The sequence below is a fragment of the Meriones unguiculatus genome, chromosome X (assembly GCF_030254825.1).
Source record: "Meriones unguiculatus strain TT.TT164.6M chromosome X, Bangor_MerUng_6.1, whole genome shotgun sequence".
Classification (NCBI taxonomy): Eukaryota; Metazoa; Chordata; class Mammalia; order Rodentia; family Muridae; genus Meriones; species Meriones unguiculatus.
Window position 1 is genome coordinate 61,967,607 of NC_083369.1, and position 15,547 is coordinate 61,983,153.

The following is a 15,547-nucleotide window of genomic DNA, read 5'->3' on the forward strand; positions in this document are numbered from 1 at the left end:
GTATTATGAAGCTACTTTTCAGTGGGTACACACTAGTAACCAGCTTTCCCATCTTGAGAAGTAGAATTTGGGTACTCTTTTTTTCCCCAGCCTTCTTTCTTATCTCTTCTTTTTCCTTATATATTTGACTGCCATGGGAGGCTTTCAGTCTGATTAAAGCTGTCCCAAAGAGAATAAATTTCATAAGCTATAGGATACATTTGTCATTTGCTAACTCAATGGAAGAGCTAGTTAGCAAAGACATGAACACTTACAGGAAGAGTTAGATAATCACATCAAATGCTACATATCTTGGAAGCCTCCCAAATGCTTTAAAATAACACAGTAATAAAAATATTATAGAAAATTAAAATAATTTAATTTCTAATAATAGATTTTTTTTCAGTATTTAAAAGGATATTTTATACTTCTGGTACACACAACCTTCTCTGGTAGTCAATTAAACTAAAGAAAAACTAAAATTCTGTTTATTTCCATTACAATCAGAGTAGACTATAAATGTCTTTTATGAGTTACATTCTGGTTAATTGATGCCCTCTTTTATCGAAAACTCAGATTTATTGAGGCATAATTTATGTAGCGTTAAATTCACTTTTTGTGTGTTTGTTTGTTTGTCGAGACAGGGTTGTTCCCTGTAGTCTTGGCTGTCCTGGATTCACTTTACAGACCCAGGCTAGCCTCAAACTCACAGAGATCCAGCTGCCTCTGCCTCCCCGAGTGCTGGAATTACAGACATGTGCCAATGTGCCCAGCTAAATTCACTCTTTTTTAAACTGTACATATTGATGAGTTTTGACAAACTTAATCACAATGCAATTCAGTTAGGTGGTAATGGAATGCCTTCTTAACTCCAAAATATGGCATTCAGACCTCACTGTATTCAGTAGAATGTCTCTATTCCACTTTCTGAAAATTAGCAAGCTTTTTTCTGTCGCTGTGGATTTTCTTTTCCCAGGATGTCATATACATGGAATCATAAAATAGCTTTTTAAATCTAGCAGTTTCACTATATTGATTGATAGATATTCACCAGCACAGTTACATGTATAAGTAGTTTATTCCTTAATGTAGCTGAAGAATATTGTATGATATGGATGTTCCATGATTTGTGTAACCACTCATTAATAGTTTTATAGGTTTTTGTAATTATTATTAAAGAAGTCAATGCAGACCATTGTCTGTGTGTGTATATCTGTGAGTTTATTACTTCACTTGAGTAAATACGTCAGAGTGGAATTTCTGGCTTTGAATGATTAAGAATACTTAACTACAATTAACAACTTCTGGGCTGTTTCCAAAGTGTATTTGATATTTTTGCAATATGTGAGAGTTACTCTGCATTGTTTTCTAAAATCTATCCTGTGAATGTTTTGGGTTTTTTTTCTTTAATACCAGCCATTATTATAATTGGTATTAATGATGACTCATTATGCTTTTACTTATGTATACTTACTAATGGTGTTGAATGTATTTTCATGCCTTTAACTGCAAATCATTTATATTTTAAATTAAACTTTTATTTTTTTTTTTATAAATCATGTACTTTAATTGAGATGTTGGTCTTACTAAATTCTAAGAACACTTTATAGATTCTGGATACAAGCCCTATAAGAAGTATATATTTTACACAAAAGTTCTCCAACTCTGAATTTTCTTTTCATTTTAGTTTGGAAAATATGAAAAAACTTAAAAGTCCAATTTTAAAATTTTTAGGGTTCATGTTTTTCTGACACTGTATTTTAATAAGCCTTTGGCCTATCTAAAGTCTCAAAGACATTCTACCAATATTTTATAGATTTTGGCTTTACATATAAGCTCATGAAAAATTTTCAATGATTTTTTTTTGTTCATAGCCTTAGCTAAAGGATCAAGGCAAAAATATTGCTTAAAATGTTCCAGTACCATTTATCAAAAAAACTTTTTAAAATTCAGTAGGCATTATTTGCTGGTTTGTTTGTGATCTGTTGACCTATATATGTCAATCTTATGTTGATAACATATATTATCTTGATTACCATAGTCTTGAAATTAGGTAATGTGAGTTTTTAACCTTTTATACTTCCTTTTGAGTATCATCATTCTGGCTCCTCTACTTCCTGTACTTTTCCAAACACACTTTAAATTTAATTCTTTCAACTTCCACAAAAAGCCTGCTGAGATTTTATATTGAACTTATAGTGATATATATATATATATATATATATATATATATATGGAAAATTTTATACCTTAAAATTAGGGTTTCTGTCAGTCTACATGGTATATGTCCCTATTTATTAATATCTATGTTTGCCTCAGCATATTAAAGTTTCCAACACATCAATCTTACACTTGGTTTTTTTGAAATGATCTCTCCTTCACCTGAAACTTGACAAGTGGGTAAGCTTGGCTGGCTAGGAATCTCTGGGGAATCCATCTGTCACTGCTATCCAAGTACTGGATTACAAGCACAAACCACAACACCTGGCTTTCTAAATATGGGTCATAGGGAGCCAATTCAGATCATTGTGTTTGCAATGTAAACACTTTACCAACAGGACTGTTTCCTACCCTTACTTGTTGTATTTTTAAAATAAAATTATACATGGAGTTTTAAAACTTGAGGTTTCAATCTTTTTAGTATAGAAACATAGTCAACTCTAGAATGGTTATTTCATTACAGTTTTCTTTATAGATCATTCATGTTACCTACTAATGCAGTTTTACTTTTACCTTTCCAGGACAGACATGATTAATTTATTTTTCAGGTCTTATTTTATTCACTGGGTCCTCCAATCCAGGATTGAATAAAAGCAGATATTCTCATGTTTTCCTGGTTTTAGCAGAATGGCATTCCACGTATTACTACTAAGTATATTGACAACTGTAGTGTTTTTGTAAATGTTGGAGATATGATTGAGGAAGAATGGTTTGTTTTATAATGTGCTCAGTGTTTCTATTCTAAATGCTTGAAGCTGTGTTACTATGATTTTTTTATCTTTTTCCATCTTCTAGTGTGGTAAGTTTAATTGATGGATTTGGGAATGTTGTCAATCCTTACATTCCCAAGTATGAATTTCATTTGATCATAATATATTTTTATCTATGTTATTGCTTTGAGTGTTTGCATTTGATGAGAATTTTTGCTTCTGTGTTTGTAAGAGATAATAGTCTATGATTTTCTGTACTTTTTATTGTGTTACCGGTATTGGGTAAATGTTGGTATCTTAAAAATATGTTTGATGTTTAAAAATATGTTTAAATATATCTTAAAAATATGTTTCTTGTAACTTATCATCTTATTCTTATTGGCTTGCATTATTAGGTTTTCAAGTAGAAGCTGGTGCACTACATTTTTTTTCTCCATGATTCCTTATCCTAAATTTTCAGTAGTCCCTAAATACTTATACTACCAGAATGGAGTCTGTCTTCATGATCTTCCCATTTTGTCATTGTTAGTATTAGGTATTAGATTCACAATGAGGCAGGAAGTATTCCCTAGGGTAGCCTCAATTTTTGTGGGTACTTCTGGACCTGGAACTTGAAAGTTAGAGCTTTCTCGGTAGTTTTTCCTTTTCCAGTGATAGGTAACTTCCAATGTGAATCTCTGAGTGATATTTGGAAGGTAGCTATGCTCGCTCTCTCACATACACATACACACACACATGGGGGTGGGCAGTATAACATCAAAGCCCATCTCCAGAGACACACATTCTCCAGCAAGATGACACCTCTTAATCCTTACCCAAACAGTACCATTTCCTGGCAACTAAGCATTCATATATATCACCCTTTGATATTTAATTTAACATTGATGTATGATAAACTCCGAAAAACCTAGGATGTCATAAGATATCTAGAGATTTGTCATTCTTAAGTTTGTTGTTACTGACATTCTCTTTTGTCTTTTTATATCTTAAGATAAAGTACTTCAAGTACGTTTTAGTAATGTATAAATATGTTATTCTTGCTCTTCATACTAAATACACCCTAGAAAGAGATGGTTCTTAAAGTTCTTACAGAGTTGATTTTTGTATAGTGGTTATTATTATATACTGTGTTTAAATCTTTATTCTTTGTATTATAGATTAAAATTGTATTCTAGAGAATCATACATTATACTTGAACTTTATTGTATGATTTCTTTATGGTTTAACATATATTTAGTTTCTTATAACCACCACCACAGTCTGAAGACAGTATTGCATCACCACCCACCATGATGTTCTTGTGCTATTCCTTTATAGCTATACCCTCTCCCATATGGAACATCAGCAATGCTGATCTTTTCACTATTAGTATTCTTTTATTTTGAAAATGTCATAAATATTAAATCATACAGTGTTGTGGTGGACAGATTTTAAAATGGCCCTCTTGAATCACCAGGAGCCTACATTATCTTGGCTTTATGGTAGTTTGTGCTCCATTCTGGTTAGAGGACAGAGGCTAGTGGTGAGATTTGTCAGACATAGCCCTTAAAACTGTCCATAGGACTGTCCATCTTCCCTCTTTCTTAGATACCTAATCAGAAATATATATATTTACATATATAACTATATATTATAACTATATATTTAGTTACTATATATATATAAATCCTTTAGTTACATATATATGTAACTAAAATATACATACATATACACATATATACATATATATATATATATGTAACTAAAGGATTTCTAGGCCGGAGAAGATGATAAAGCCATAGGATGGAAGAAGATTGGGTTCTTTAGTGACTGCTTGAAACAAAGCATCCTGTCTTAAAAGAGCAAGTTGATGACCTACATTAAATATTTTTAGGAAGTGAATGTGTGAGATTTGTGAATATTACAAACATTGCATGATATATTTATTAGAGTCACCAACAACATCCCAGCTTACAGATGACTTTTATTATAGTCGATTAGTATTTATTACTCTGATAATAAAGGTTATGAAATGTGATTTTTTTTTTTGCTCAGTTTCCAAGGGGGTTCCCTGGTAATTGGCTGTCTCTGAGGAACTCAGTGTAAAGTTCTTTGATCAGCTCCCCCTGAAGGGTGAGCAGTCTTACCAGGCCACAGAGGAAGACAATGAAGCCACTCCTGATGAGACCTGATAGGCTAGAGTCAGATAGAAGGGGAGGAGAATCTCCCCTATCAGTGGACTAGGGAGGGGGCATGGGAGGAGAAGAGGGAGGGGGGTGTGATTTGGAAGAGTCTGGGGAGGAGGCTTCAGTGGGGATACAAAGTGAATAAGTTGTAATAAATAAATATATAAATAAAATTCAATTTTTAAAAGATGGAAAAAACAAAAAATACATTTAAAACTTATACCATATGCATAATGTAATATAGTGTGCTATACTAAGGAAAATAACACACTGCATATCTCAAGTTATCAATTACAATTTAAGTATAATATATTTAAATTAGCTTTCTAATTTAAAATTACCATAAAAATATTCTGATGAACAAAATGCATGTAAATTAAAAAAAGTTTTCCCTGCAGTGATTTTCCCAAGTGTGAAACATAACAGCAAAATACTAGAAAAAGCATCTTCCTGTTATAGGAAATGATACACAGAAATGGCTAACTTCTTTCCAAACAAATGATTTTTTTTCAACTTCTAGTCAGAAATAAATATGTATATGAAGCAATCGTTGAGGCATTCCTGAAGAATGTAAGACCTGAGTCAAAGCAGAGACATACCACATTTTGCACACAGAGAAGAAAAAAAAATTATCTCAATTAATGTAAAGTTCTTGTGTAATCCTAATCAATATCTTTCTCATTCTACATAAAAAGACGTTGACCAACATGGTTTTCAATTTACCATGAAATATATTTGGTTTGCAAGTATGTTATTGAGAAATTTTGCATCTGTGTTCATGTAGGAATTTGTTGTATAGTTTTCTTTTTTTGTGTTCTTATTCTAAGTGCATTTGAGGGGTGTGGATGTATTGTGTGAGCAAGTTCGAGGGGGTATGCTTGGGAAGAGGAACAGGACCAGTCAGAGTGGGAATTGGGAACAAAAAGGGCAATAAGTGATAAATAAGAGCAAAAGCATACGATGCATGTATGCATGATAAGAGTTCAGAATGAAGCCCATTATTTCAGTGAGGACAGTAATAAAAAAGAAGAAAAGAGAAAGAAAGGTCACTTATAAACAGGATGGCAGAGAACGCTAATTAAAATATGTAAGAAATATTTAAACTAGGGCTTTTTTACTATGAGATAAAGTGTTTTGCTTCCTCCTCAAGAAATCATCCACCCTGACGGTTTGAATGGAAATTAGACTGACCCTTGTTGCTATTACACTGTAAAGTTCTTTAAAGGGGAACACTTCTAAGTCTCAACACTTCAGCGGTTTTTCTTGGCACTTGTGTCTCCTGTAATTCAGGGAGTGGCTTTCTGTTTTGCATCACTCTGGAGGTGGAGCCTTCTCTGAGCAGTGCCTGTGAGTTCTGTCCTGCCAGTCTTGGGGGAGGAGCTGTATTTTACCAGGCTGCAGCTGACAAGAAGCTTCAAGGTAATGTCTGACTTAAATTTATTTTCTAGTGACTTGTCGGAGCTCTGGGATGAAACTGCGAAAAAAGGAAGGGTGATCTTGGAGTGGAAGGAACAGTTTATGATTTTTAGAGAATTTCTGGCATTTTGAGGGCATTAATCCTCTGGAACTTCTGTTTCTCCCAAGGTTTTTTTTTTTAAGTCCACAGAGGGGAGAGGGGTGATCAGATTACAGCCTCTAAATTAAGGCTTCATTGCAGCATGGCCGTCCATGCTAATTTCCTAACTTGGCAAACCTTTTTGCTATTATGAGGCATTCTGTTATTCTATGAAGTTTCAAACATTTATTCATTTACACAGAAATAAAACTGACAGAAATATTCAATAACAGTACATCTGCTAATTGGGATACACAGAAAAGTATGTATATGTAACATGCATATGAATACAGGAAGGAGATCAAATGTGCAGCTGTGTAAAGACATGAACTGATACTCTATGCATGTGTAAGTGTGTGGTTGGAAACAAAGTGACAGAAATTTCTATGTTAACATTCATCATTTCTGAGTAGTCAAGTTTCTATTTTAATACGTTTAACCCATTTCAATATCATAAAGATTAGATTGCCTCGTGATTATTTAACTGCGAAAGAAAAATGAAGCTCAAATAGCACATCCATTTTCTTTTAAACACATTCAAAAACATACATCTATGCCTCCACAACCATACATTTTTTTCAAAAGTGAAAAAAATTGTTTGCTGTTCTGATTATAAATCTGTGTGTGGTCTCCTTGCAGTTCATTATTTCAGGTCATACATGGAACCCTGGTTGCCCAAATCAATTTTCTGTATCATCTAAGTGTACAGATAAAACAAAATATTTGGTTTATTCCTATAAGCTTTTAAAGAATATTATATAACATAATACATGCAAACTGTAGTATTAAGTACATAGTAAATAGAAAACTTTAGCCACCACACTGAAGTAATTTGAAAGTTTCTGAGAAATAGTACATGATAAAGAGAAATTATTTAACAAGTTTATATATGCTGTCTTAATATATGTATGTTACTATAATGTATGCAGCTAAATCTGAAAAATACATTTATAACAAAAATACACATGATCTGTAGAATTAGAGAATCAGGGATGGCTTTATCAGTCTATATTTTTAAAATACTAGTTTATTTTTATTTGAGTTTTTTCATCTTCAGGGAAATATTGAGATAAATTATTATACACTTGGAACAAACCTCATTTAATAAGTTATGTAAAATCAAGTAGAAAATATTTATATAGACTTATGTTCAAACCATACTCTTGAGTGGGTTTTGTGAACCTGGTTTGAAATGGGGATTCATTCATCTGTCTAAAAAATTTCTAGAAAGAATATTCATGGTGGATATTTGTGTCAAGTTGTACTTTTATTATTTGCATACGTATTTTATATCATTTCGATCTTAATAAGTCTCTGGACCAATAGAAAGACTGTGGTGAAAACAACATCTTGTTTCTATCCTATACTTTTTAAGGTTTTTAAATCTTTATGTGGTACTGGGAATTCAACCCAGGATCATAAACGGACCAGGCAAACCCTAACACTGAGCTACATCCCCAGCCCTAAACCCTTATATTTAGCAGAAAGAATTATAAAAACCCAAGGAGTCTCCTAACTGGCTAGTACAGTTTATATCCTTCTCCCATAAGAAGGATCTTGTGTTAAGGGACCATGTTGCAGGATATTTGATCCCATTGTGAACCCCAAGATTGTGCACAGTGAAAACCTATTTCACTGTGTTGGTGTGGTTCAGTCTTAACATACATGTTTAATCCAACAACTTTATTTTTATTGTAAAGAGATGATTATGGTGTCTCTCATCCCTAGCACATACCTTAAATCCAAGAGCTTTCTGTAAACGGGAGTTAATGTTAACCCTAGGTCAAGAGGTAGAGCAAGTAACCAGATGACAGGGATTTAACAGAAAGGATGGATTTTGAGTTAAATGTTATTTAAGGCAGCATGAAGAAGAAGCAAGCTCTTAGCCCTTTGCCTTTTAGCTTTTGTTTTTTTTGTTTGTTTGTTTTTGTTTTCCTCCTGGGCTATTGGCTAAGCTATCGGGCCTTTTCCATCTGCTATGTGAGCTGAATAAGAAACACTTTTTATTTTGTGACTTCAGCTGAGTAGGAAGGTCAGCTGGTTCCTTTCTTTGTCTCTCTAAGCTAGCAGGCATTCTCCCCAGCATCTGTCTCCTGAGTCTTCCTTGGTAAAATCGAAGGATGATCTGTGACTTTTCTTTCTTTATATCACCACAGGCTGCATTTCTGGTACTGATCACAAGATGGCGTAAGCACCAGAAAGCCTGAATTTCCTTCAGGCGACCATTTTTATGATGCAAGCAAACAAACAGTGAAACTGTTTTCTTATTAATAAGATTACGACATAAAGTGTGTCATGTAACTGTGATAGCATTGATAACGTTAAGTTTAAATAAGAAATCCATATAATGATTAATGGGAAGATTCAATCAGAAAATCTATACTGTGATTCATAGTAGACACAAGATAATTTGTTACCTCCCCTCATGTCTCACCACATACTTTTCTAGAGTAAGATCTATTTCAGCATGAATGTAAAGAATATTCCATCTTGAAAAAACACAAGAGAAACCAAATATGACATCTACATTAATGAAAAGATTTCATCTCATCCCTATGTTTCACAATGGCATGCCAATTACTTTTGGTAGGCAGGTTTATTTTACAATTTTTTTCTTTTATTGATTTAATTCTCTATCTTTCTTTTGTACAGCCTTGGTTAATATCAGAGGTGCCTATGACGTGGGAAGTCTGCATGTGATTCAACTTGAGCCTAGAAAGTCCTGCTTGGAAATCTGCTAGCGTGAGGCTCAAGATATTTGGATCTTACATTGGAAGACCACCATCATCTACAGGACAGAGGGTAAGCTCTTCCCATCAGGGGACACTTCTCATTTGAAAACATGCTGATATCTTAAATACTTGATTTTGCTTCCTGTTCTGCATCTGTAGCATTTTAAATTTAAAAGCAACTTTTATATTAACATAATTCAGTTAAAAGCTTGAGTAAAGCCATGTGCTCAGATCGTAGACTGCCTTTAGTGTTAATGAAGTATTTAGGAACATTTGAGAACTTAGTAAAATTACAGTTTTTAACTCAATCTAGAACTTCTGAATGAGACTTTGAAAATGGAGCTCAACAGTCAATGAGGCCTTCTAGATGATCCTCATGAATGCTAAATTTGAAGAATCCCTACCACGGGAGTACCACTAGGAATACAAAAATAGCAGAGTAGCTAATGACATAGATTCCCTAGCATACAACTACAGTACTTTTAGCTATACAGATAAATATTCTTTAGCAAAAAGTAAATTCTTATATTGTGGTTATCATACAGTCTATTTCTAGGTGTTACCTCCTTATCCATTAAGCTGCATTTTTGTCTGGTCTCTCATTGAACATAGCTCTTTTTAGATCATCTCTTTTACATGCATTTGCTTGCCTTGTACTGTGTCAAGATAGTTTTGTTAATAGTGTTTTCCCTATTACAGTATCTTCCAGAGTTCTCTTATTCAAACAACATGTTCAAGTAACCTGGGGACATATTTGTGGAAGAAAACAGTGCACATAAGCCATAAACTCTTTGTGGTTCTAAATCAGAAAGAAACTTTAATAAGACTTGTTTTGATAGCACTTGTATTTGTAACCACAAGGCCAGCCAATTTCTTTGTCTGCAATACTAACTGCTTGGCACAGTAATCGAAATCATAATGGATAATGAATATGTCCTATGTAATTGGAAAGACCAATTATGGCCAGCAAAAGTTTTATATAGGTGTACAACTCCATTAGGCAGTAAGAAGAAAAAGACATTTTCCCTAGGAGTTCAAATACTTGCACTGGATGAGAAAATTACAGTGGATAGCAAAGACACAAGAGCCCTAAGTGAATGTGAAGTTAAAGCCATTGTGTCCTCACTAGCAGTACAGTCAGAGGTCAAAGTTCCACCTAGAGAGGAGACAGTGTATGAAAGATCACTGAAAATGGCACTGGAAATTGTGAAAGAAAGAACAAATCAGAGCCAAGAAAGCATATCAGATGAAGCACATACCTCTACAGCAGCTGAAAATGTCATAAAACAGCCACCTGATTCACCTCCTCATAAGAAGTTCCGGAGACTTAAGAGAAAATTCCAAGAAGACTCCGCTTTCATGTTACTGTGCTCAGAGAGTGATGATTCCCTGCCTGATGATAAGACGCAGGTGCACACAAGAAGTCAGAGTATGTCAAGTGAAATGGAAACCAAGTCATCACAAAACCTAAGCTGGAGCCAAACTTATTCTTCATTTACAGACGATGAAGATGAAGACAAAAAAAAGTTTGATATCTCAACAGTCGTGTCCCTAAATTCATCACTCAAAGAGGAAAATGACTATATTAAAGAAGAAAAGTTTTCCCCACCATCAGAAGATCTTGCTGTACTCAAAGAAGAATCCCAGGACATCTACCCGGATGTCCCAGCTGTTTCCTCTGAATGTGTCACCTCCTCAGAGAATAATGTGGAGGATCCTGGAGAGGGCCCATCAAATCAGAATCCATGTTTCTATGCCAGCCAAAGTCAGTCTTCTGTGGAATCAGAAATTGGTGCTGAAACATCTGCTGCAGGGTGTTCAGGGGAATGTCAGGTTTCACTACCTGCCTATAATCCAGTCAACAGTGATCTACTAATTCAGAGACTGGATTTAGAAGATCTTGAGGAAGAAGCCCGGGATTCTGGCAAGCTGTTGTCTCTACATCCTGCTCTTGAAGCTGCATTAGAAAATGACGATGATGAGGATGAAGACCTCCCACGCTTCATTCTCTGTTATGAGACACGGGCATTTGAAACCGGAATGATAGTGTGGTTTAAATATCAAAAATACCCATTTTGGCCAGCAGTGATAAAAAGTATTAGGCGAAAAGAGAGGAAAGCAAGTGTGCTTTTGGTTGAGGCAAACATGAATCCTCAAAAGAAAGGCGTTAGAGTGTCTCTCAGAAGATTAAAAAAATATGACTGTAAAGAGAAACAAGAACTAGTAGAGAAAGCTAGGGAGGAGTACCGTGAAAGTATCGATTGGTGTGTGTCACTGATTTGTGACTACAGAGTTAGACTAGGTTGTCGTTCTTTTACAGGCTCATTCTTTGAGTATTATGCTGCTGACATCAGTTATCCAGTCAGAAAATTAATCAAACAAGATACCTTCAGAAATATATTTCCAAAGCTTTACAATGAAGACACAAGGGGCCAATTGCCTGTGACATCCCACACCAAGAGAATGTCTTTCCAGAAAATTCTTCCTGACCGAATGAAACCTGCTCGGGATCGTGCTAACAAGAACCTGGTAGACTTCATTGTCAATGCAAAAGGAACAGAGGACCACCTCCTGAGCATTTTAAAGGGCACAAAAAAATCCAAATGGCTGAAAGCATTTTTGCATGCAAAGAGTTTTACACCCTGTATTGAAACATACTTTGAAGATGAAGAACAACTGGATGAGATAGTGAAATATCTACAAGAAATTTATAAAAAAATCGACCAGAAGATGCTAACTCTGATAAAAGATGACAAAATTAAGTTTATCTTGGAAGTTCTTCTACCAGAAGCAATTATTTGCTCAATTTCTGCTGTTGATGGCTTAGATTATGAGGCGGCTGAGGCAAAGTATCTAAAAGGCCCATCCCTTGGCTATAGGGAGAGGGAATTATATGATTCCAAAATCATATCTGGAAAGCGGCGGCAGTCACTACGAAATGAAGCTCATTAATTCTGCTGAGAGTTGAAACCATAATGAAACCTAGACGACACTTTAGAAAAGTAATCTTCTAAATGTTCCAACATGTTAATATTTGGTAAAAATGCAGAAGAAGTTCTTTAGATTATAAGGTTTTTGTTTTTAAGATCTTGTGATCTGTAGCTACCACTACAGCCACCTTTATTTTCTTGTGCTTCAAAATATTTTTGGCAGTTTGATTTTCTAATATATTTTAGAATGCGTAATTCTTAGGCAACTTTAAAAGAAACTACTATTTTGTTCCATGATATTTTTGTGCCTTTGCTGTATAGTTAATATGTTATGCACATTCAGTTTAATAAACCTGTACTGGTGTTAGATTGTAAGCAAGAGATTAGAAAAGATGTCTAAAACAAATATCAGTTATATATTTTTGCTCAGGTTTTTGATACTGAGTTCTCTCTTAAGATAGCTGAATTATTTTTCCTGACATGCCTATTTATTTTTGGGAAAATAGCTCTAAACCATAGAACCAAAGATAATTAAAGTTTGCTATATTGTATACCTAACCACAATTGCTTTTGCAAGAAAACAAGCTAAAATTAGAAAGTAAATGGGTTATCTGCATGTAATCTACATGTATGTGTGTATAACATCTAAGCATGCAGAAAATGATTCTGGTATCCATGAACAGAATTTTTCATTCTACGCTTCTCTGCAATTACAGTTGAAGGAGTGTCTGTCCTTCAGTGCTGAATAACTGCTTAAAACAGATAAGCTTCTGGCTATCTTCATAATCATAAGTAGATCTTCTTAATATAGCTATTTGAGCACATGTGTAAGATGGTTAAAGTCACTATGTCAACAGTCTGACCACTCTTACAGTCCAGGGTTGCTGCTTCAAAGTATGTCTAGTTTGATATAAATGAGGAAAAGCAAGCCCTGTTCAAAATCCTGTCTTCAAATATAAAGTTATTTGTCTCAAACCAAGCAAGCTTTAGCATCTGGCTTATTTACAGAATGGTTCCAATTGGTTCCAACAACATAAATGCCAACTGGTAAATCATTCCAACCTATTAGATGGACCAGAATCTGGAAATTTGAAAAAAAAAATGTTACAGCAAAAGTTCTTACTTGTTACATGTGGTAGTTATTCTCTATATGGTTATGTATACAAACTTAGTTGTTCTTGTACTTGATACAAGTTTTTTTTTATAAGAAAAACCTTAGAAAAGCTCATATATTTAAAAAATTGGATGTGAAAAGATGTACTAAGGGCTTAACACAAACGTATTTACATTTTTACCTCATAGAGTGGGACAGCTTCCACTCTTGGGCTCTTCTTTTGAGTTCATCTCATATGGCTATGTTTGTGTACAATTTGCAAAATTTTGGTATTTGATTTATAATAAAACCATTATAGTAAATGTTCATTTCACTTTAGTTGTATAGAAACGTTGTGGTGTTTGTATAAATTAGTATATGTACAAGCATATATATATATATGCACACACACAATTTGTTTAAACCTTGTGCTTGTTGTCATCATTTAATTCTTGATTAAAAATGTCATTCTAAATAAATGCCCACTTTTATGATTGACTTTATATTATTTTAGAAGAGAACCTTCCCAATTATTTATCCTTCATATCTAACAAAACCATTTTTGGTTCCTGCCTAAAATTTACCAACATTCCTTTAATATGCATAATCTGTCAACCTATGATTTCCATATAGCTTTGAAAAGTATGACACACCAAACAATATGTCAACTCTATGTTCTGGGAAAATGATTATATTTACAATATGATAATGTCTCTGATTCCAACATATTGTCCCCTTTGGTATTCCCAGGAAGCTGTTTCTGTGTTCTAATACACTTTCTTGTTTTTGTTTTTTGTTTTTTGTTTTTTTTTTTTATTTTATTTTTTATTTTATTTTTATTTTTTTATCAGTTACATTTTATTAACTCTGTATCCCAGCCGTGTCCCGATCCCTCATTCCCTCCCAGTCCCTCCCTCCCTCCCTCCCTCATCTCCACCGTGCCCCTTTCCAAGTCCACTGATGGGGGGGACCTCCTCCCCATTCATCTGATCCTGTTTTATCAGGTATCTTCAGGACTGGCTGCAAAGCCCTCCTCTGTGGCCTAACAGGACTGCTCCTCCCTTTGGGGGTGGGGAGGCCAAAGAGCCAGTCATTGAGTTCCTTTTAGAAATAGTCCTTGTTCCCCTCACTTTGGGAAACCAATTGGTTACTGAGCAGCCATTTTTGTTTTTTGTTTTGTTTTGTTTTGTTTTGAGACAGGGTTTCTCTGTATAGCCCTGGCTGACTACCCTGGACCTTGTTCTGTCGACTATGCTGACCTTAAACTCAGAGATCTGCCTACCCCTGCCTCCTAATTGCTGGTATTACCGATGTGCACCACCACCACTACCTGAAGGCTCTCATACACTCTTATTACTATATTCATCATTGCAAATTAACAGATCAAGTATATGTGCCTTAAATCTTTTTCTGAGAATGGAAAGTAGACACAGGTAACAATTTTTAATATGACTATGTTGTGCTACATCATACTGAGATACTAAGCTTATTGATTGCCTGTATTTAAAAATGAGAGCCTCAGGTTTCCTCACATAGGGGAATGCGTGCATATTCTGTTTGAGGTAAAGACTGGGGAACCTGATTTCTTTAGAGATGTCATTTATCTTTTGGCATGTCCTTTGATTAGGCCATCAAATGGTATTTTGTTTGTGGAAAACAATTAGCTTAGTTGGCTTCCTCACACTGATTCCAGACTATGGGCTGTTAAGGTGGCTTATAAATTTGTCCCAAGCTGGATCCTTAGCTTAGGTTTTTTAGTCCAAGGGAAAAGCCAATTTTACCATCTATCCTAGCCATTAGGTAAAAGCCACTGCCATCTCCAGTTAAAACTGCTCAATTTCAAAACCATATTTTATTAAGGGGTCTGCCAAGTTGTATGGAGACCATGCATAACATTCAAAGGGCTATACATCTATGTATCTGTATCCAATGGATACAGAATGGAAGTCTGAGACATAGAATAAAGATAGAATGATAAACTTTTGAGATGATTTTTATATACCCCAAAATGCCCTGAAACTTAAAATGTATTTAAGGCTCATTGTGAACATCTGATCCCAATGCCCCGCCTGCCGTAAGGAGTGCTGTGATTACACGTATGTACTGTCTTGCCCAGAAAACATGAGAATCTTGAATTCCTATAATCGTATGAACCTTCAGCTT

General features: G+C 34.6%; 1 protein-coding gene across 2 annotated transcripts in view; it reads left to right on the plus strand.

The window, feature by feature from the left end:
• The window catches only part of Pwwp3b (PWWP domain containing 3B), a 31,180-nt gene extending 17,317 nt beyond the window's left edge, over positions 1 to 13,863 (plus strand). For both annotated transcript variants that reach the window (XM_021628655.2, XM_060374431.1), the window contains 3 exons: positions 6,365 to 6,493; positions 9,282 to 9,431; positions 10,061 to 13,863. In XM_021628655.2, coding sequence (XP_021484330.1) covers positions 10,280 to 12,313 — 2,034 coding nt within the window. In that variant the 5' untranslated portion in view covers positions 6,365 to 6,493; positions 9,282 to 9,431; positions 10,061 to 10,279 and the 3' untranslated portion in view covers positions 12,314 to 13,863. The remainder of the gene's footprint in view (positions 1 to 6,364; positions 6,494 to 9,281; positions 9,432 to 10,060) is intronic.
• Positions 13,864 to 15,547: the final 1,684 nt, after the last annotated feature.